The sequence below is a fragment of the Manacus candei genome, unplaced genomic scaffold (genome assembly GCF_025592945.1).
Source record: "Manacus candei isolate 608988 ecotype Guabito, Panama unplaced genomic scaffold, ASM2559294v1 h1tg000009l, whole genome shotgun sequence".
Classification (NCBI taxonomy): domain Eukaryota; kingdom Metazoa; phylum Chordata; class Aves; order Passeriformes; family Pipridae; genus Manacus; species Manacus candei.
In genome coordinates, this window is record NW_026138057.1 from 3,520,626 (window position 1) to 3,540,737 (window position 20,112).

A 20,112-nucleotide genomic window follows, 5' to 3' on the forward strand; every position below is an offset into this window, starting at 1 on the left:
GCGGGGGTCCTGATGGCCCCTCACGTGGGTCCCTGTGCACCCCTCATGGTAGGAGACCCAGTGCCCCTCAGAGCAGGGGTCCCATTGCCCTTTATGGGGGGACCTCCAGCGCCCCTCAGCCACCCCTCACAGGGGTCCCAGTGCCCTCTCAGGGCAGAGGCCCTGATGCCCCTCACAGGGGCCCCAGAGTCCCTCAGGGTGAGGGTCCCGGTGCCACTCAGGGCAGGGCAGGGGTCCTGATGCCCCCCTCACGTGGGTCCCTGTGTACCCCTCATGGTAGGAGACCCAGTGCCCCTCAGGGCAGGGGTCCCATTGCCCTTTATGGGGGGACCCCCAATGCCCCTCAGCCACCCCTCACAGGGGTCCCCCTGCCCCTCAGGGTGGGGGTCCCGGTGCCCCTCACAGGAGGGACCCCCGATGCCTCCGCGCCCTTTCCACGAAAACACACAAATGAAGGGGGAAAGAAATGAATAAAGAGAACAGTCCTTTCAGCTGTGACAGCGTTGGGCTATGAGTGCACATACTCAGCATTTGCAAATTATGCCAGGGTTGTTATTTAATGCTAAAACTCTGCATCTCTTGGCAAAAGTAACCAAAGAGTGCTAATTAAAGAAAACGGCTTCCTTCTGCACGCACTCGCTTGAATTATTCAGGGAAAAGTGCTCTTTGCCAGACTGTTGTGTGGCTTTCAAGTACCCCAGACTGCTTTCCCATTAGTCTCATCCCTAATGCCGTGTCTGTCCCAATTCCCACATCTTTGTGTGATGAAACATTAAATACATGGCCAGATTTGCATTTGCAGAAATGTGTTTTTCTGGTAAAAGTTTTTGTTCCCACCTGGAGAGTTCAAAGGCAGGGTGCTGGGTGCTCCTGTGCCCTCAGATCTGATGTGTTCTTAGAACTCCTCAACTCTTTCCAGATTTTTCTTGGCCAGGCTCCTCATGCAGAATGTGACATGCTGATCCCGGATGGCTGGAAAGATCTGGCTTTCTGGAAAGATCCTGACATGGCACCAAGCACCATGGAGGGAAGAGAACGCTCTGCAGGAACAGACAAACAAAACCAGGAAAGAAATGAGAGGAAACATTTACAAGGCTGCAAGTAGTCAACATGACCTTTAAAGGTCCTTTCCAACCCAAGCTATTCCGTGGTTCTATGAAATACTGAAAGACAGCAGGGTTAGATGGGATACTGGGAAGAAATTCTCCCCTGTGAGGGTGGTGAGGCCCTGGAATGGATTTCCCAGGGAAATTGTGGCTGCCCATCGCTGGAAGTGTCCAAGACCAGGTTGGACGGGGCTCGGAGCAACCTGGTCTAGTGGAAGGTGGGGCCGGATGATCTTTAAGCTCCCTTCCAACTATAACCATTCCAATATTCTAGGATTCTACAAAAGAAAGGAACTGGCCACGGGAGGGCAGCAGCCGGCTGGGTTCAGCTATCGTGAAGCACCAGCTCACAACCATCACTCATCTGTCTGTGAGGGGCTTTTATGGGCTAGCAAAGCCAACCATTCTGCCTGTTTGCCCTCTCAGATACAGCACAAACTGTGTAGTTGCCGCATCTGCGGGAGAAGGGTTTAGCCAAAGATTCCCTGAGAATCTGGAAAACTCCTGCCCTTGGAGATAAAACCAGTAAAACACAGTTCTGGGATATATAAGGGACATTTCTGACTGCTGCACAATTCCCTCTCAACCTGAAACACTGGTGACCCCGTGATGCTTTATGAGACCTGGAGGCACTCACCTTGTTCCAAGAGATCACAGAATATCCCAAGTTGCAAAGGACCACCACAAGCTGCAGCTGGAAAGAATAGTTTGGAGTTAGGAGAGCCTTTATCTCGAGGTTCTCCCAGAAGGATCATCTCCTTCTAAGGCAGGTATAGAGGAAAACAATTCCCCTTTTAGGCTTCTCCTGGGTGAAAAAAAAAATAAAATTAAAAATCCAAGATGCAGGGAACTGAAAAGAGCAAATAAATCTTTTAGCATCATCCTGAATTAGGGAGGTGTTCCTCTGCACACTCGGAAAGCATCACTGCCAGCTGAGGTGGCCAGGCAGCCTCTGTGTGGCTGGAGTGGTTTCACACACAAAAAGCCTCAGTGGTCTGTTACCTCTCCTCAGGTGGGAGTTAGCCTCTCCACACCCAGCCAGGACTAACAGGTCAGGGAGTGCTGCAGCACCAACACACTCAGCGTGGGTCAAACCGCCGCCCCAGGCGACCGGAGTCCATCGGTGGGTTCGGGTGTGTGACCAGCCCCAGCAGCCACGGAGCTGATCAGACCTTAAATTATTCTCCCTGCTCACACAGGGTTTGTGTGGCTGCAATACCTTGGCACAGGTTCGAGCCGGAGCTCCACAACACCTCACGTCAAGAGGATTTTTCACCAGAGCCTGGTGGGCACATCATCTCCCTCCCCGATTGTCCTCGGCCCCGGGCAGCACCACAGAGCAGTAAATGCAGAGGTGGTGCATGGCACGAGGGGAGGGAAGTACTGAAAGAGGGACAGCATCGACCTGGTCACCTGCCTTGCTGCAAAAGCAGCTAAATCTTGCCCAGGTAAAGCCGAATTCCTCCTAAACAGGAGCAGCAGCAGCGCAGTCTCCTCTGAGCGCCGTGAGATGCTGCAGGGGATGGATACGTCGCCCAAAGCCAACCTGCGGGCACACACTCGCCTTCCCCACGGGCAGGTAACGCCCACAGGCTTTCAGGACTGCTGTTGGATACCCACACTCAGGAGAGCAAAGTCCTCCCAGCCCTGCCCAGGAGAAAGGAGCCGGAGTGTGGGTGGAGCGACGCGGCTGTTCCACCCACAGGTAATCTCGTTTCCCTGGAACCAGCCGCGCTCGCACTGCAAAGGTCTTTGCTCTGCTGGCAGGTGGAAAGCGCTGCCTGACAGGGCTTCACTCTCTGCAGGTAAACACACACACGCTCCCACACCCAGGGAGAGCTGCTGCCCATACAGACTGTTCTCCACTCCAGGCTATCCCTGTGGATCACTCCTGGGAGGGTAAAGGTCTGCCCCTGCCTTCCCTCTGCGCTTGGTTTCACACACAGCAGGACATTTGGAAGACAACTCTTTTTTCCCCCCTGTTTAATAACCCACAGGTCTAGTCTGGAGTCTGTTCAAGGCACTTGGCAAAGCCACAGGGTGGTGATGGCTTGACTGGGAGCACCACTCTGGACATGCTGGCTGCCTTTCCTGCCAGGACACAGCTGGATCACCCCCCCAGGACTTATTTTAGAGTAACCCACAGCAATGCTGTTGGAGTGCACAAGGGAATCCAGAGCAGTTACTGATCTTCCTGCTATTCCCAGGAAAGGCAGCTCTTCTTATTTGGAAATTAAAGTAACAACCCCCCCAGAAAGCCAGTAAAAGGGGAACTGTGAGACCTGGCTTACACATAACCACCTTTTCACTCACCTTTTGTAAGAATTCATTCCCTGCTCCAAGCCACAGCTCCAGATGGGAGGTGATTTTGCCTCTCTGCTCTGCTCAGGTGAGATCCCAACCGGATCACTGCATCCAGCTCTGGGGGCACCAGCACAGGAAGGACATGGACCCGTTGGAGTGAATCTAGAGGAAGGACACCAAGTTGATCAGAGGGTTGGAGCACCTCTGTTATGAGGAAAGGCTGAGAGAACTGGGATGAGACAAGGCTTCGAGGTGACCTAATTGTGGCTTTCCAGCACCTGAAAGGAGCCCACAGTGAAGCTGGAGAGTGGCTTTGGACAAAGGCCTGGAGTGACAGGACAAGAGGGAATGGCAAGTTTAGATTAGATATTGGGAAGGAATGGCAAGTTTAGATTAGATATTGGGAAGAAATCCTTCCCTGGGAAGGTGGCAAGGCCCTGGCACAGGTTGCCCAGGGAAGCTGTGGCTGCCCCATCCCTGGAAGTGTCCAAAGCCAGGTTGGCAGCACTGTTACACATGGGGGGGGGAAGGGGGAACAGCACGCAGCTTCTGGAGCTGCTTTACTGGCCAGTGAGGCGTGAAGAGATTTCTAGAGCTTTCTAGGGCTTCTGCTGATAGGTGCTTCCTCCTTTTGGCCCCTTTGTGGCACCTCTCCGGGGATGTCGCAGGATACAGCACATGGCAGTGGCACGGAGAGGGGCAGAGGAGGGAGGCAGAGCCCTGGGGCCGCAGGAGGATCCCGGCACATTTACCTGCCCCGGTGCTGGGCGGTTCTGGGCTTGCCACTCCTCTGAGCGAGGGTGAAGGGCAGCTTCCTCACCTCCTCCCGGTATCAGCTCCCTCCCAAGGCAGGCGGGAGTCCCACACGGAAGTCGAGGCGCTGCACATGAGTCCTCGGGCAAAGGAGCTGGGGACGGAAACCACGCGACAAGGAAGCCCAGGAGCCTGCAGCCCACCTTGCCTGCGGATCTGCCCCCAGGAGCACCAGGACAGAGGAAGGCTCTCGGCTTCACCATGCAGGTAGGAACAGAAACTGCTCCAATACTTCCAGGCTGTTGCTTTTCAGCACCTCTAAGCACCTGTGCCTTGGAAACACGGGATGAGCTAAGCTCTGATCTCTACTGCTCATCTGCTTCCAGCCTTTGAGGCATTCCAAAAGCAGTACAGGGGCAGCGGTGCCGTTTTTCTTCTCTAGACTGGAAGGAAAGATGCGGTTTCCTTCCCTTGAAAAAGCCAGGCAAATTCTCCAAGATCAGGGCAGGTGGTAAAGGTCCAGGTGTGCTGTCTGCCTCTCCAGCTCAAGGCTGTCCCACTTCTCTCAGGAAGCCATTAGGTAACATGGAAGTGCTCCAAGGGAAGCTGCGTGAGAAACATCCCAGAGAGAAGAGCAATGTGATCATCTCAGTGTGGGTGATGGGAACAACCCAAACCCTCACCAATCCATGACTGGAAAGGAACACAAGGATGCCAGATCCTATCCAGGTCCTTGGCCTGAGTTACTCACACAGGTGACCCCACCCCCAGCCCAGGGGTGCCTGTGGCCATTTCCCTGAAGGAATACTCAGGGCAGTGGGTTACCTGGCCCCCTGTGACAGGGGAGAAGCACCACTGACATACCTGGAGGCACCTCAGGGCACGGAAACCCTTTTTAAACATTGAAATTCCTGCTTCCCATTGTGCCAGTCACTTCTCCTACACCTTTGCCCAGTGGCACTTCCAAATCCCGCTCTGACCACAGGGCAGGAGGGAGTGAAAGTGTCCTCCCCGAGAGCAGGGATAGAGTCCAGGGTTCACACAACCACTGCAGAGCCCAGGTGGCCTCACCTGCTCGTGATCCGACTCCCTAATCCCTGGGACAAAAAAAACTAGGTGTGGGAGAATAACAGTGATCCGAAGTCCCTGCCCTCTGCAGCTGTCCCTGCCTACACATCTCTGCCTTCCCATCAGGAACTGGAGTGACAGGAGAAGGGGGGGATGGCTCCAAACTGACAGAAAGTAGGGTTAAATGAGATATTAGGAACAGATTCCAACTGGGGTCAGCAGCAGCAGGACAATAGGAGGTGGCATTTAGGAACACCCCAAGACCGCCCTGTCCCAAACAGGTGGCTTCCCCTCCACAGCCCCGTGATCACAGGTGGTGCTGGCAGGGAATCTCTGCAGGATGAGGCTGGTGCACATGGAGGCTGTGAGAAACCAGCCAGGCAGGCATGAGCCCACACGACAGGGGAGAGCTGTGCCAGGCCAGATCTGTGCCAGCACCAGAGCGTTGGCAATAGGGCAGAGCCCAGTGAGGCTCCCACTCCCAACCCTCTGTGCCCAGATGAGCAGAGAGGGGCTCAGCCAGGGAGAACTGTCACACCCAGTCCTGCCCCCCAGACCTGGTTAGAGCTCTGGCAGAGCAGGTGACAACACCATAACCCCCTCCTCCGCCTCTTGCCCTAAGTTGAGTACCTTTTATCCAAGAGAAGTTCTGGCTCTTGTTACAACAGCACCTCTGGGCAAGAACATTCCTCTTCTCGAGCATTCCCACTTTGGCTTCCTGGCTGTCAGTCTCCTCATGGTTCCTGTGCTGTGGCTGATCCACGTGAGCAAGGATCTGATGGAACATTTCAGCCCTTTCCTCATCCTGGCCTCTCCTGCATCCATGGCCTCATTCTCCAGTGAAAGCTTGGGATGCAGATCTTACATCAGGGCATGGTTTCACCACCACGGCTCTGCTCCCAAGGTGACAGCTGGAGGAACCCGTCTGGCTGGGCTGCCTTTCAGGTCACAGTGTCTCTGGTGACCCTGGGTGACAATACCCCCATCCCTGGCAGCTCCTTCCCGCTGCTGCACTGCATCACCAGCCCTCTGTGCTGCTGCTTGTGGGGACACACCACGAGTCACAGCAAAGCACAGCAAAGAAACCCACAGGGCCTCTTTATGGCTTAAGCTGAAGGGAGGCAGGGCTAAGATGGGATGTTGGGAAGAAGTTCTTCCCTGTGAGGGTGGCGAGGCCCTGGCACAGGTTGCCCAGAGAAGCTGTGGCTGCCCCATCCCTGGAAGTGTCCAAGGCCAGGCTGGATGTGGCTTGGAGCAACCTGGGCTAGTGGAAGGTGTCCCTGCCCATGGCAGGGGGTGGGACTGGATGGGCTTTAAGGTCTCTTCCAACAAAAACCATTCCAGGATTACCTGCTTTGTGCTCACCCAGAGCTGCACCCTTGGGTATCCAAGCGTAATTCCCTGTAAACAGGAAGGTGGGAGCTGCCTTGGCCCCTGCACAGCCGTTCTCTCCAGAGCCAAGGACACACAGAAGGGAAAAGCCAGAGTTCCAGCAGCATTTGGACAATGCTCTCAAGCACGTGGACTTTTGCAGTGGTCCTGTGCAGTGCCAGGAGCTGGATTCGATGATCCTTGTGGGTCCCTGACAACTGAGGATATTCCTTGATGCTGTGATCAGCAGCTCGTCCTTCCCTCTCTGTCCCTTGGCTGCAGACTAAGGCATCCAACATGTTTTCCAAGGATTTTTTTCCACCTGCTCTGCTGCAAGGCAGTGCCAGCCTGTCTGTGCCTCACTCTCCCTTCACCGGAATTTAGAAGTACCTTCCCCACCCTCCCCAAAAAGCCAACAGTGCCCTATCTGACGGGAGCAACAGATGAATGGAAAAGCCTGACTAGAGCCCATAAAATCCACTGTAGCATGGAGAGACAGGGTGAAGTGTTGACACTCTTCCAGTACAAATGTCAGGGCATCAGGTGAAACAAGAAGGAGCAAAGTCCAGAGCAGATGGAGGTTTTTTTTCTGCTGGCCAGTTCCCTCACAGCCCCAGGGCACCACTGGGCATCATGAGTTCTAGAGGGGGCTGCACACTCTCACAGGGCAGCTGTCCCTCCATCATCCTCAAACACAAATCCCCAGCTGGCTCAGGAGAGCCCCAAACAGGCAACCAGGTAGGAGAAGGTTTTGGACAAGACCGCTCTCACCTTCCTCCCCGGGCATCCCCTCAAGGCTACTGGGAGAGGAAAACACAGGATGTCCCAGGGAGCCCACTGAAGCCTTCCTTTCACTGCTTTTCTTTTCAGCATGATGAAATTCTGTTGACTCCCTGGAGGGATTATCCTGTGGAGGACACGGACCCCTTCACCCCCCCGGTAAGCTCTGCTCCCTCTGCACCCACAGCGAGTTCAGCCCAGCTCAGAGAGGGGAGCAGGGCAGTGCCAGGGAAGCAGCTGCCTCAGTTTCCCCATCCCCATTCCCTTGCTCATTCCCAGTTCCCCTCTACACAGCCACAATGAAGGTCCAAACCTCTCAGAGGCTGGAGCTGGGAAGGAGAGCTCTCGGCTTTCCATTCCTAATAATTCCCTGGTGCTTTTGTGGGTAGAGTGAAGAGAAGTGGGATTTCGTTCTGGTGAGCGACATCCATGAAGTGGGCAGTGAGAAGGAGACCAAGAGGAAGAAGTTCCTGGATGAGCTGAGCAAGAAGGGGTTCACCATCAAGGTGAGGGACTGTGGGAGGAAAAGGCAGCAGAAGCTTGGCCTGGCTTGGGTACCTGCATCCCAGGAAATGAACCACTGAGCTGATCACCACATCAGTGGTGGAAAATAAACCTCTTGCTCAATCAGAGGAAAGAGACCACAGCCCCTGACACAGCCCCTGGCCCTTTCAGCTCTGCCCCTTCCCTGCCCCTCTGCTCTGTTCTAACAGCCCCTCTTTCCCCCCACTAGAAAATTGAGGACACGAAGCTATTTTATGGAGTCCGTGCCCCAGAGCAGGTCTTCCGGAAGTACCAGTGTCTTCTGGGGAACCCCGACAAGAAGCTCCAAAATGAAAATTCCCCCCAGGACATCCCAATGACCACCAGGTGGGTGCTGAGCTGACTTCCAGCATCCTACACTCACCGTTCTCCACACCAGCATCCATTATCCAGCTCGGCTCTCCCCGTCTTCCCTCCATGGATTTTGGTGCACACCTTCTCCCTTCCCTGCCCTGCTTTTCCTGGGCCACACAACACAGTTCTGCACCCCAGAGCAGCCTTTAACCACAGTTTCTCTTTGTTCAGGATAAGGATCGTGCACTTCATCCTGCGGAACACGGTGACACCTGACTTGGGTAAGGGAACGGGGATCACAGGGGTGGTGCTCAGCCTGGATCTACAGGAAAACTCGTGCCCTGTGGTGGGCACAGGCCATTCAAGGGAGGATGTAAACAGGGGGAGAAAGCCAGGGTGCAGCTCAGACAAGTCTATTTGCTGCCACATCCAGAGGCTGGGAGATTTGGACTGCGGGAAGCAGCAGTTCCTCTGCTCCCTCTCCCCAAATCCCTAACCCTCTCCCTTCTGCTCTGCTCCCAGAGAAGCTGCAGGGCCTGATGAAGAAAAACGTGTTTGAGGCAGCGTTTCCCCTGCATGAGGTGAGGCTGAGCACACGGGTGTCTGGGAGGAAAATCCAGGACAGGTGGAGGAGCAAGACAGGGTGGGAGAGACCTGTGGGTAACCGGGGCTGCCCCAGGAGCTCGCTGGGTGAAGGGCACGGCAAAGCTCCCGGCAGCAGCCTCGGAGCCGGGCAGGGAATTGAGGGTGCACTGGTATTCCTGTATCCAACCGACTTCTCTGCTCTCCAGAAGGAAGCTGTAAGGGAATTCTCCAGGGACAATTGGGCTCGCTGGAGAGGTGTATTTAACCAGCAGCCAATTGAAAAGATCAGGTAACATGGGCAGAAGGGGCAGAGCTTTTTAACCAAGAGGTCCCACCTGAGACCCAGAGAGCCTGATAACCTTGGCCAGGCTCCTGCCTCGCCTTTGAAATCATTGCTTTGAACCTTAAAATCATACCTTTGAACAAGCACTGGGCTGCTCCTGAATCTCCCAAAGCTCTTAGCCTGAGGGTTATCCCTGCGGCTCCCAGCTCCATCTGCTGATCCTGCAGCACGAAACAACCCCCACGTCTGTGGGGGTTTTAATTAACCCAGTTGGTTTTCAACCACATTCAGAAGGCAGGAGAGGTGGGAATGGAGCATTAGTGCATCAACCCAGCCTGAGGCTGACCTCAGGGCAGTAAAGGCAATGAGGGGCTCCCACAACCACATTAAACCCCAAAGAAGAGCACAGCTCTCATTTTTGAAAACTAACCCCACGGGCAGGAGGGAAAAAAGAACGTGTTGCTTCATAAACCTGTCAAGGGGAGATCTTAAAATGGAGGTGCTCTCACCTTCCTTAAACATTTTACATGTCTAGAAGTGGTGCTGGAGACTGTGCACAAGCTTATTTCTAAGGTCAATGTGTCGTGACTTGTTGCTATCACACAAGGATTAAAGGGCAGAGTATTAAATTGGGGGTGGTGGTATGGGGAGGTGTTGAGGTTTTTGTTTAAATAAAGGGCAGGGAGCACATCACCACCTCTGACTGCTGGTAGGAAGTTAATTCCCCTGGAATACAGGAGGGGAGGCCGGTCCCTCAGTCAGTAGGTACCATGATTTCTTACCCACACGTCCAACCCTCTTCCTACACCATAAAAACCAAAGTGCTGCCACCATGGGACATGGAAGCACTGCAGGGAGGTGGCTGAGCCCAGGAGGAGGATTTGCTCTGGTCTGAGAAAGCTTGCACCCCACAGCCCTCCAATCCTCTTCAGGCCCAGTGTTTCTAAAACTGGAACCTTTCCTTTCTCAGCCTTTCCCTCCATTCTCAGCATGAGGCCTATTTGACACCACAGAGACATAAAATAGCTGCTCTGCCCACCTGGATTGACTCTCCCCATCCCAAAGCCCCCAGACACTCAGACTCTCTGCCCCTCCCGGACCCAAAATCCCTCGGGGGGTTGAAGAGCATTTCTAAGTGACCCCCAGCCACCTGATCTCCTGTCTGTCTGCAAACCCCATCTCCCCTTTCCTCCCAGGGGCTATTTTGGTGAGAAGGTGGCCTTATACTTCGCCTGGCTGGGCTGGTACACCTACCTGCTGGGTTTTGCTGCGCTGGCTGGGGTGCTGACCTTCGTGACTGGGATTACTCTCTTCAGTTCCAGCCAGGTGAGGTAAGGCACTTGGGAATGCCAGACACACATCCCATTGGCTGTGCTCTGTAGAGAGCCCTGAGCCACCATTATCCCCCTTTGCTTCCCTCCTGCTTTCCCTGCAGCAGGGAGATCTGTGAGGCCAACACCACCATCATGTGCCCGCTCTGCGACAAGAAGTGCCCCTACTGGGTCCTCTCTGACACCTGCACCTATGCCAAGGTAGGGAACCCCCTTCCCAAAGGCAGCCTCGAGGTGAGGGATGGGGAAACACTCCCGGCTTGTGCTGCTCCCACAGCGCTGGAAAGAAAACCCCTCCCAGATCACACTTTCCACCTCCACCGAGGGTGATTTTACCAGTAGCAAGCCCCAGTGTCCATCACCTTCCTGCATTTTGCCCTCCTGCAGCACCTATACCTGTCTCAGGGGAGACCAGGGTGACAAGAGGGTGGCTGAGCACGCCCCGGGGTGCCACAGCTCCTGTGCCTCCCTGCCCCAACACACTCTTCCTTCATCTCCTCCAGGTCACTCACATGATTGACAACGAGGCCACGGTCCTTTTTGCCATGTTCATGGCCCTCTGGGGTAGGTGCCAACGTCTGGGTGCCCAGCACACACGGGTTGGGAGAGGGAGCAGATGGTGGAAAGTGGGGGGACAACACAGCTTCACCATTCAGGATGGCTTTTAGCCCTTATCTCCTCCCCTTTCAGACACAGCAAGAGACAAAATCACCCTGGTGATATCTTCCAGCTCCCCAAACACTCCTTACCTGTCCTACCTGAAGCTTCCACTCACCACAGCCTCCCCCAAAGCATCCAGTAGCCTCTGGGTGGACCTTTTTTATCAGCTGCCTGTTAAGTGGCCACAGCTGCAGGAAGGAGGAACCTCCAGAGCCCTCCTCAGCCTTTCCAAATCACTTCACTGCCTCTTATTTGCTGTGGGATGATGGGATCCCATCATCACCTTAGCTGCACACTCATTTGGCTTTACCACAGCCCCCTCAGTTACCAACCACCTCAAGTGTGAGCTGGGTGCCCACAGGTCCTGTGTGTAGCCATGGGCTGGGTTACACAGGGTCAGTCAGGAGGATCAGTCCAGATTAACAGGAGGGAAGTGGATTTGCAGGGGTGTAGCCATGCCAGGGCACAGTGCAGGACACCCATTCCACCTGAAAAGTGCATTTTTCATCAGTCTCAAATAACCTGTCTAGCTGGTGCCACGTGAACATGCCCAGCACAGCATGACAGCCCTGGGGCTCACTCTGGCTTACCCCAAATTCCCTAGGGACACCAGAGCTGGCCTGACTGTCAGTGAAGGCTCACCTGCACCATCCCCATCCCCTCACTGCTCCATGCTCAGGGTCCTGCCAGCTCACTGAGCTGTAGAGGTGACCTGTCCTTCACAGGCCAAGGGCAGTCCAGGCTGGTTGGCATCAGGTTGGATGGGACATGACTTTCTGTCTTGCTCTGTGGGACAGAGGGGTGGCTGTCAGAGCCATCCCTGAGTGTCACTGCACTCTCTCCTTCCCAATCCAGCCACTGTGTTCCTGGAGCTGTGGAAGAGGCAGAGAGCCACTGTGGTCACCAACTGGAACCTATATGGGTGGGATGAGGAAGAGGTGAGGACATCATCTTTCTTGCTCTATGCTTTCCTTCTCAGGAGTCACCTGGACATAGAAAAGACACGTCAAAGGAGTTCTTTGCCTAGTTTGAGCTCAGTCAGGCTTAGCCATGCTGTTGTGGGTTGGGTGCTTATCCCTGTCCTTCCCCAGCACTGCTTGGGGATGTATGTCCATTGACACAAGGACCCCTGGGCACCGCTCTGCTGGATCCTTTCTTTCCCATTTTTTTTTTTAGTTTTATTTTTTTATTCATTTTTAAGGAGGAGCTGGCTATGGAACTGATCAATAATTTACAGCATGAACCTCGGAAGTACCAGCACTCCTACTTCCGCAGCACCATCATCCTCCTCTTGGTTCTGCTGATGGTACGTGACAGGTGACCACGGGAAGAAGGTCTGGTTTAAGGGAGAGTGAGCTTCCTCCTTCCCTCCCTGCTCTGGAGCATCTCAGAGCATCCTCTTGCTGCAGCAAAAGCAGAGACCAGGTTTTTAGGGCCGGTCTGTGCCCATTACAAGGATCCAGGGACTCCCTCACGTTCACACCTTGCTGTGCTGATGGCTGGGGCTATGTACCCTTTGGGGGGACCCGGGCTGAAGGCTCTGCTCTGGCAGCAAAGTTCAAGGCAGTGACCCAGAGGGCAGGAAGAGGCAAATCTCAATGTCCTCGTGCCCCTCTGTGTGCCAGTGGAGAGTCCAGACTGGTTCAGATGGAGATGTAGAATCGTGGAACCATAGAATGTTAAGGGTTGGAAGGGACCTTAAAGACCACCCAATCCCAAACCCCCCTGCCCTGCACAGAGACACTTCTCACTAAATCAGGTTTCTCATATCCTTATCCAACCCAGTCTTGGACGCCGCCAGGGTTGGAGCATCCACAGCCTCCTTGGGCAACCTGTTCCAGGGCCTCACCACCCCCACAGGGAAGGATTTCTTCCTAACATCCAGCCCGAATTTCCCCTCTTTCAGCCTGTACCCATCACCCCTTGCCCTACCCCCAACACCCACCTCACGAGCCTCCCGCCCTTAACTGTGGGGCGTGGGTTTGCCCTCGAGGCCACACCCAGATCCATGGTGGCCCACGTGCCCTTCCATGCCCTTCTCCGGCCTTCCCTCCCCCGCAGATCCTGGTGCTGATCGGCATCGCCCACGCGCTCGTCATCTACCGGGTGATCGCCACGGCGCTCTTCGCCCAGAGCGGCCTGGGGCTGCTGCGGGAGCAGGCCGACACCATGGCCGTCATGACGGGGGCCGTGCTGCACTACCTCACCATCGTCATCATGACCAAGGTGCCGAGCGAGGCAGGGGAGCCCCGGGGGTCTCCTCCTGGCCTTGCCGCCCCGCTCGCGTTACCCCTCTCTCTCTCTCCCGCAGATCAACAGACGCGTGGCCCTCTTCCTCTGCAAGCTGGGTAAGGGAAACCGGGGGCGTCTCCCGCCGGCACGCCCCACTCCTGCAGCGCCCGGTGGGACCTGCAGCACAGCACAGCTCCCCTGCCATTCCCAAATGCACCCAGGCTCCCATCCCCTCCCCATCCTCCGCCATCACAAGGCATCTCCCCGGAAGCTCGAGCCGGGCAGGTCCCCGTGGGAGGCCAGCAGCCTCCCCAACACACACCCATCCGTGGCCCACGTGCTCCCAGCTCGGCTGCTCCACATTTTGCTTTGTAGGGACCTTCACCCTACAGGGCTGTGACCCAGCACAAGCAGGAGGGCAACACAGCTGCAGGGGAGCTCACAACGTGGATTTCCTCCCAGCATAGATTTCCTCCCAGCTGAAAGGCCCTTTCTCCCCAGGCTCATGGTTCTGAGGGACCCCCCTGCTCGGCTGGGCTCCCTTCCACCAGAGGGCTCAGGTGGAGGGCAGCGATACCTTTCCAACCTTCACAGAGCTGCTGTAGCACCTGAGGGGGAGCAAGGCAAGGTCCCACTGCTCTGTGACCAAGCCCCCGGGCCTTGCTCCCTTTCCTAGAGAAACCACGGAGCTTCTCCCAGCGGGAGAAAAACTTCACCATGAAGATTTTCACCTTTCAGTTCTTCACAAACTTCTCCTCGCTCATCTACATTGCCTTCTTCCTGGGACGGTGAGTGGTGGCTGGGGGGGAGCAGAGGGCAGACGGGGCTTGGGGTGCATGTCCCCAACCCTCCCCAGGGCTCAGGGACAGACCCACCCCCCTGCCCTCCCTGCCAGGCACAGGGACCCCATTTGGGACTCAGGGGGCCATGGCTCAAAGGGTATTGCTGTTGTTGCTTCCTCGCCCAGGATCAACGGCCGCCCAGGGCACTACGTGCGCATCGCCGGCCGGTGGAGGCTGGAGGAGGTGAGGCACTCGCCCTGAAGCTCTCTGACCCCATGAACAACTGCTCTTCTTCCTTTTCCTACTGCCACTAGAGAGGCTCTGGGAATCTCGGCTTCCTCCTCTAGCAAAGGGCCCCTTGGGCCTGCCCACTCCGCTTGCAGGGCACGACCCTTCTCCTCTCCTCCCTTCCAGTGCCACCCCAGTGGATGCATCACTGACCTCTTCATCCAGATGGCCATCATCATGCTGCTCAAGCAGACCATCAGCAACGTGATGGAGTATCTCATCCCGTAAGCTTCCCTTGCTGAAGCTCCTGCACAGCCAGGACACTGACCCAGCTCTCGCAGAGAGGAACCCTGGTCTTTGGGCCAGGGTGTCCTCTGTTCCTTTCCTCCAGGCGTGTCCCAGCAGCAGTCCAGCCCTGCTGCCCTCTGCAGCAGCCACGCAAATCCCTCTGTTTTGCAGCTGGATAAGCCACAAGCTACGCAAGAAGCAGAAGAGCCCCAAGAAGAGGAGCATATTTCTGGGAGAGGAGGAGGAGGCTGAGGACCCCTGCAAAAGGCAGTGGCTGAAGAACTATAAGCTCAACGAGGTCAACGTCTTCAGCTTGTTCGATGAGTTCTTGGAGATGAGTACGTAGGGCAGGGGGGTGGGTGAGGAGGGTGCTGGGGCAGAGCCACGTGTGCCCCTTTGGCTGGAGAGTGCTGGATGCTGGGGAAGGGATTCCTGTAGGGAAGGGAGAGCCCTGAGCCCCACCTCCATGCTCAGCCCCACTCTGAGTGCTCTGGTACACCAAGGAGATTATTCCCAAAACAGAGGGAGCACAGTGCTGGCCTCTGACCTTCCTCTCCTCCCAGGGTGATGGCTGTAACCCCAGCGTGGTCCCTCAACCAGTGCCCTGCAGGTCCCCACAGATCCCCCCTCTGACAGCCCCATGAGAGCTAGGGGTCCCCAGTAGGGGTGTGGGGTCCCCAAGGCACGCCTATCTCCCACTTCCACCCCTGCAAAGCCCCTCTCACGCAAGCCACAGAGCAGGACTAACCCAGACAGCGTTCTGGAGCCTGGGGGACGTCTGCTCTGCAGTGGCTTCACACCAGCACGCGGTGTCTCCCCCTCTGCAGTGATCCAGTACAGCTTCACCACCATCTTTGTCGCTGCCTTCCCCCTGGCCCCGCTCCTGGCGTTCTTCAACAACATGTTCGAGATCCACCTGGACGCCATCAAGATGGTGCGGCTGCACCGGCGCATGGTGCCCAGGAGGGCCAATGACATCGGTGAGAGGGGCTCCACAGGCGCCCTCCTGCCAGCACAGCTGCCTGGGCCAGCAGTGCCGGGGCTTAGCCCCTTCCCCAGGAGCCCCTGAGCATCCCATGGAAGTGGGAGAGCACGGGGACAGCTGTGGGTCGGGAAAGGAGAAGCCACTTCAGACCCTGAAGAGGCTGAGGGGCAGTTTGGACTGGCCATGCCAAACCTGTCTCTGAGATGGAGCTGGGTGGGGCTGCAACCTACCAGTGGGGTGGCAGAGGGGCCTCACCAGCTGCTGTTCTCCTGCAGGGATCTGGCTGCAGGTCCTGGAGGCCATCGGCATCCTGGCTGTCATCGGGAACGGGCTGGTGATTGCCATCACCTCCGACTTCATCCCCATGCAGGTCTACAAGTACATGTACAGCCCCTGCGTGGGGGAGAACCGCACTGACGTGGAGTGAGTTCAGTCCCTGAGCAGAGCCCACCTGCCTCAGTGCCACCGCTGCAGGAGCACGAGGAAGCTGAGCTGTCCCCCAGAGTGGGGTGGGGGGAAAGGGGAGCAGGGCAGGGTTACCAGTGGCATCACCTTCAGCATCCCAGCTGGCCTCCCCCTCGCATCATCCCCATGGTGGGTAAACTGGTGCCCTTATGGAAAGGGCACCGTGTAACACAGGAGAGCTGCAGGACTGCCGAGGTGCTGGCTCACGCTCTCTCCTGCCCTCCCCCTGTTCCTCCAAGCCTTGGCTGACTGACCCAGTGCAGTCAAACTAGACAGAAGCCTCAGAGACCTCCATTTCCCCCAGGCTGTGTGAAAATGGGGAGGGAGGGAGGGAGGGAGGGGAAAGAGAGGCCCAGGTGGGTGCTGGCTCCCCCAAAATGGGAGGTTACAGTGCTTAACCACACTACGAGTCACCTGAGAATCCACACACCAGGGAAACCTTAGAAATGAAAGCTGCAGACAGATGGGTTTTGTTGCCATCTGGGGACCTCTGAGTCCCCCAGAAGGGACAAGAGCTGCTTGGCTTAGGGCTTCCCACAGCCCCCCAAAATGGCCACAAACCCAGTCCTTCCCCACAGCTGCTCCACGGGGTACATCAACCACAGCCTCTCCATCTTCCACATCCGGGATTTCGAGCCTGACATTGGTATGCCTGAGATGCTGCCAAACTTTGACAGGGATGAGATCAAGGAGTGCAGGTAAGAGCAGCCCCACCACCACCACCACCTTGCCCCTCACCGTTACATCCAGCCTGCAGCCAGGGGACGGGGGGTGACAGAGCTGGAGGGAGCTGGAGGAAGCTGCTGGGGCTCCTCTCGGACCCCCATGGAGGGAGCCAAGGCAGGGTGTGACACCTGGCATGGAGGAGCCCAGGCTGGCACCGACAGGGCTGTGCTGCAGGTACCGGGATTACCGGAACGCCGACGACTACTCCTACACCATGCAGTTCTGGCACGTCTTGGCAGCCCGGCTTGCCTTCCTCATCATCTTCGAGGTGAGCGCCCAGGAGGGCAGGAGAGGGCTGGGGCAGGGGGAAGGGACTGGGTCCAGGCCCCTTGCCCAGGCTGGGAGCCCCTGACTGCCTTTGCTCCCTGCAGCACGTGGCTCTGTGTGTCAAGCTGATCGCAGCCTGGTACATCCCCGACGTCCCCCAGAAGGTCAAGAATGATCTTCTGTACAGCAAACACAATGACCTGCGTAAAGAACTGAGGTGGGTGATGCCCCAGAAGGTGCCAGGGGTTTGGAGATGGTCCACCCTGTAGCAGGAGACCTACAGGGCTGCAGGATCTGTCCATTCCAGAGCCCCTTTTCATTTGAAAGAAGAAAAGCTCCAAGTTAAAATAAGGAGTGATTTTGCCCAACTTTTCCATCTAAACTTTGTTTAATGTAAAAGGATTAAGTATTTTGGCAGGAAACTGAACAAAGGCAAACAAGAGCCCCAGGCTGGGCCACCCTGGTGCTGCTGTCTCCCACAGACTGAGCTGCACTCTCGAGAGGTCTCAGTCCCTTCATGGCCACCCTGTCCCAACTGCCACCCATAATCCTATTGGGAGCAGAGGGTGGGGTTCAGGAAGCACCACACTGCCACAGTTCAGCTTTCCAGCTCTGCCTTCCCCTCGACTGCGGGGTTTCCCACAAACAGGGGTTTCCCACAAACAGCCTGTCATTTTTCCTCCCGTTATTTTTGGCAAAAGGCCCTGTTCCCACTCGGAGTGTTTTTCCACACCTCCCAGCTCAGACAGTTCCCATTCACCAACGCTCCTCTCCTCTCTCCCCAGCACGATGGAGTACTCCACCGAGGTGTAGCCACCGCTCACCCAGGAGAAGGAGAACATGGACCTGAGCCCCCTCCCCAGCCTGGCAGTGCCAGGGGTGCTGGATGAACCCCCTGGCACAGTGCCACGTGTGACTGAGCTGGACTTGAACTGGGAAATGATGCCCAGACAGTGGCTTTGCAGGAGCAGGATGCTTTCCGACTTGGAAAGGAAGGACGCTGTGGCAGAGCTGGGATGTGCCTCCCCTGCACACGGAGTAGATGGGACAGAGCTGTGGCACTGGGGACAAACCTGGGGGCAGCACCTGGCTGGGCTGCAGGAGGTGACCTAAGTCCTCCTCACTCACTGCCTTAAGCACAGGAAACACCAGTTACCTCATTCCAGGTTCCCTCTCCAGGCCTTTTTTTGCACTTTGGCCTCTTTTTCCACTGCCTTCCGTGACCTCCCCATTCCACACTGCTGGGGAACATGAGTCCTTCTTTCACTGCAGTCCTCCCCGGCATGATTCCCACGTGGCTGCAGCTCTGACCTGCTGTTTCCTTGGAAAAAATGCTGTTGTTATCCTGACTGAGTTTAGTTCCAGGCTCAGCTGAGTCCTGACAGTTGTGCCTGGCTCAACTACCACCAGTAAACAGTAAATAAACACAACCCACACGCGGACACACAGACTTTCACCTGCTGCCTGGTGTTGCTCCTGCCTTCCTCCTCTGCCATCCCCAACACCCAAAGAAACTGTGCCCCAAAACCTTTCCTTGTCTCACTGGGGACAATCACAACAGGTGGGAGCTGCAGTGCCCATGGTGAGGGCTGAGTGTGGGTGCTGGCTGGTGGGACACCAGATCTTGGCACTTGGGCTGTGCACGGTAGGAAAAACAGCCCGGTAAGTGTGCCAGAATAATGGAAATACCTGGGAAAATTGGGGGAAAAATCAGCAAACCTGAAATGGCAGGGCTAGAAATGGTTATCCCACCTCTTCCCTTAGTGCTGGCTGGGCCTCCCCTTCTCTGACTGCTGCAGAGAGAAGGGGTTTGTCTCCAGTGGGAGTGGGATCCCACCCCAGGGCTGGGTGGGTGCCACAGCTCCAGGGGGGCAGATGAGTGATCCAGAGGCAGAGCTGGGGAGCTCTTACCTACCACAGGGATAACTCTGACGGACAAAAAACTTCTTATCAGCTCCCTATTTGCTCCCAAACCTCCTCACACCCTTGCCATCCCCAGGACCTGGGCGTGTTCCATGTGATCCTTTACTATCCCACAAATCCAACAGGTGGATTTCACAGTGTCTGTGACGTGTTCAGCAGTGCAGCCCCCCCAGAAAGGGCTGCTCCATCAGCTGCTGCCCCAAACACACACAGCCAACAGCTGTGGGGCACAGGAGCAGGGGATTCTTCCTAGAGCTCCAGTGGGGTTCCCTCTGTTCCTTTTGCCCCTACAACAAGCCAACAGCACCAGCATTTTACATCATAACCAATGAGGAGTCAGAGCCGGGGTGTTTTTCCATGTGAACAGGCTCACAGACCTCCCTGTGACCCGTACCTGTCTATTCTGTATATATATATATATATATATATATATATATAAACACCTGCACACACACATTCACACTCAGGGCCCTTTGCTTCCCTTTTTGGCCCCAAAGCACATGCCAGTCGATGCTTTTGCTGCTCAGCAGTTCACACTGGTGTTTCTCCAGAGGCTGGTGGTGCTGCCGCTGTGACCAACCTGCACCTGGGGTGTGCTGAGGCTCTAATCACCTCCTTGCTAATTAGTTCAGGTGATACCTGCTGTCCACAAGTGGCCACAGCCAGATCCAGCTCCCCACAGGCAGTGCCAACTGGAGCAGCCACCTCCAGCACTGGCTCCAACCAGCAAAGAGGCTCTAAAGTCACAGAGAGAAGGAAGCAGAGAAAACAGGAGACCCCACAATGCCCACGGGCACAGCCAACAGCCTCGCCCAGCTCCCCCCACCAGTGACTCACCTCCACAGAGCCAGAGAGTGCCGAGTTTTCCAGTGCTCAGCACTCCATGACCCCAAAGTGCAGTCCCCAGCTCCAACCCATCCCCTGGAACACCCCCCCAACATCCTCCCTGCCCGGTGGTGGGGGGAAATGGGGCAGGTTTCATCTTGCCCTGACACCTCAGTGGGTTTTTCCAGCCACGGAAAAACATGGGGTTCCACTGCGGCCCCCAAGCCTTGTGCCACCTGCGTGTGCCTGGCAGGCTGGCTGGGTTGTTGCCCCCCTCTTCTATTCTCCTTTATTCTCTCTCTTCCCTTCACCT

At 56.2% G+C, this 20,112-nt stretch overlaps 1 protein-coding gene and 1 long non-coding RNA gene across 3 annotated transcripts; one reads left to right on the forward strand and one right to left on the reverse strand.

Annotated features, from left to right (window-relative positions):
• Positions 1-285: 285 nt before the first annotated feature.
• Positions 286-10,398, reverse strand: LOC127466446 (uncharacterized). The gene is made up of 6 exons (XR_007902703.1): positions 9,221-10,398; positions 8,290-8,472; positions 5,862-7,509; positions 3,420-4,769; positions 1,744-1,911; positions 286-1,040 (listed from the first exon to the last, which is right to left on the reverse strand). It is a non-coding gene; the product is annotated as an uncharacterized LOC127466446 (long non-coding RNA).
• On the forward strand, positions 4,296-19,337 carry ANO9 (anoctamin 9). Of its 2 annotated transcripts, XM_051776961.1 has the most exons (24): positions 4,296-4,430; positions 7,473-7,541; positions 7,772-7,888; positions 8,116-8,252; positions 8,451-8,500; positions 8,742-8,800; positions 9,011-9,093; positions 10,284-10,418; positions 10,523-10,619; positions 10,922-10,982; positions 11,934-12,016; positions 12,280-12,384; positions 13,140-13,304; positions 13,390-13,426; positions 13,987-14,098; positions 14,278-14,335; positions 14,507-14,604; positions 14,780-14,946; positions 15,436-15,588; positions 15,869-16,016; positions 16,637-16,756; positions 16,959-17,052; positions 17,156-17,268; positions 17,837-19,336. In XM_051776961.1, exons 1-24 carry the CDS (start codon positions 4,425-4,427, stop codon positions 17,862-17,864), a joined length of 2,295 nt encoding a protein of 764 aa, XP_051632921.1. In that variant the 5' UTR covers positions 4,296-4,424; the 3' UTR covers positions 17,865-19,336. The 2 variants fall into 2 exon arrangements, with proteins under 2 accessions (XP_051632921.1, XP_051632920.1); XM_051776960.1 differs by having other exon boundaries at positions 8,742-9,093; positions 17,837-19,337.
• The last annotated feature ends 775 nt before the right edge of the window (positions 19,338-20,112 follow it).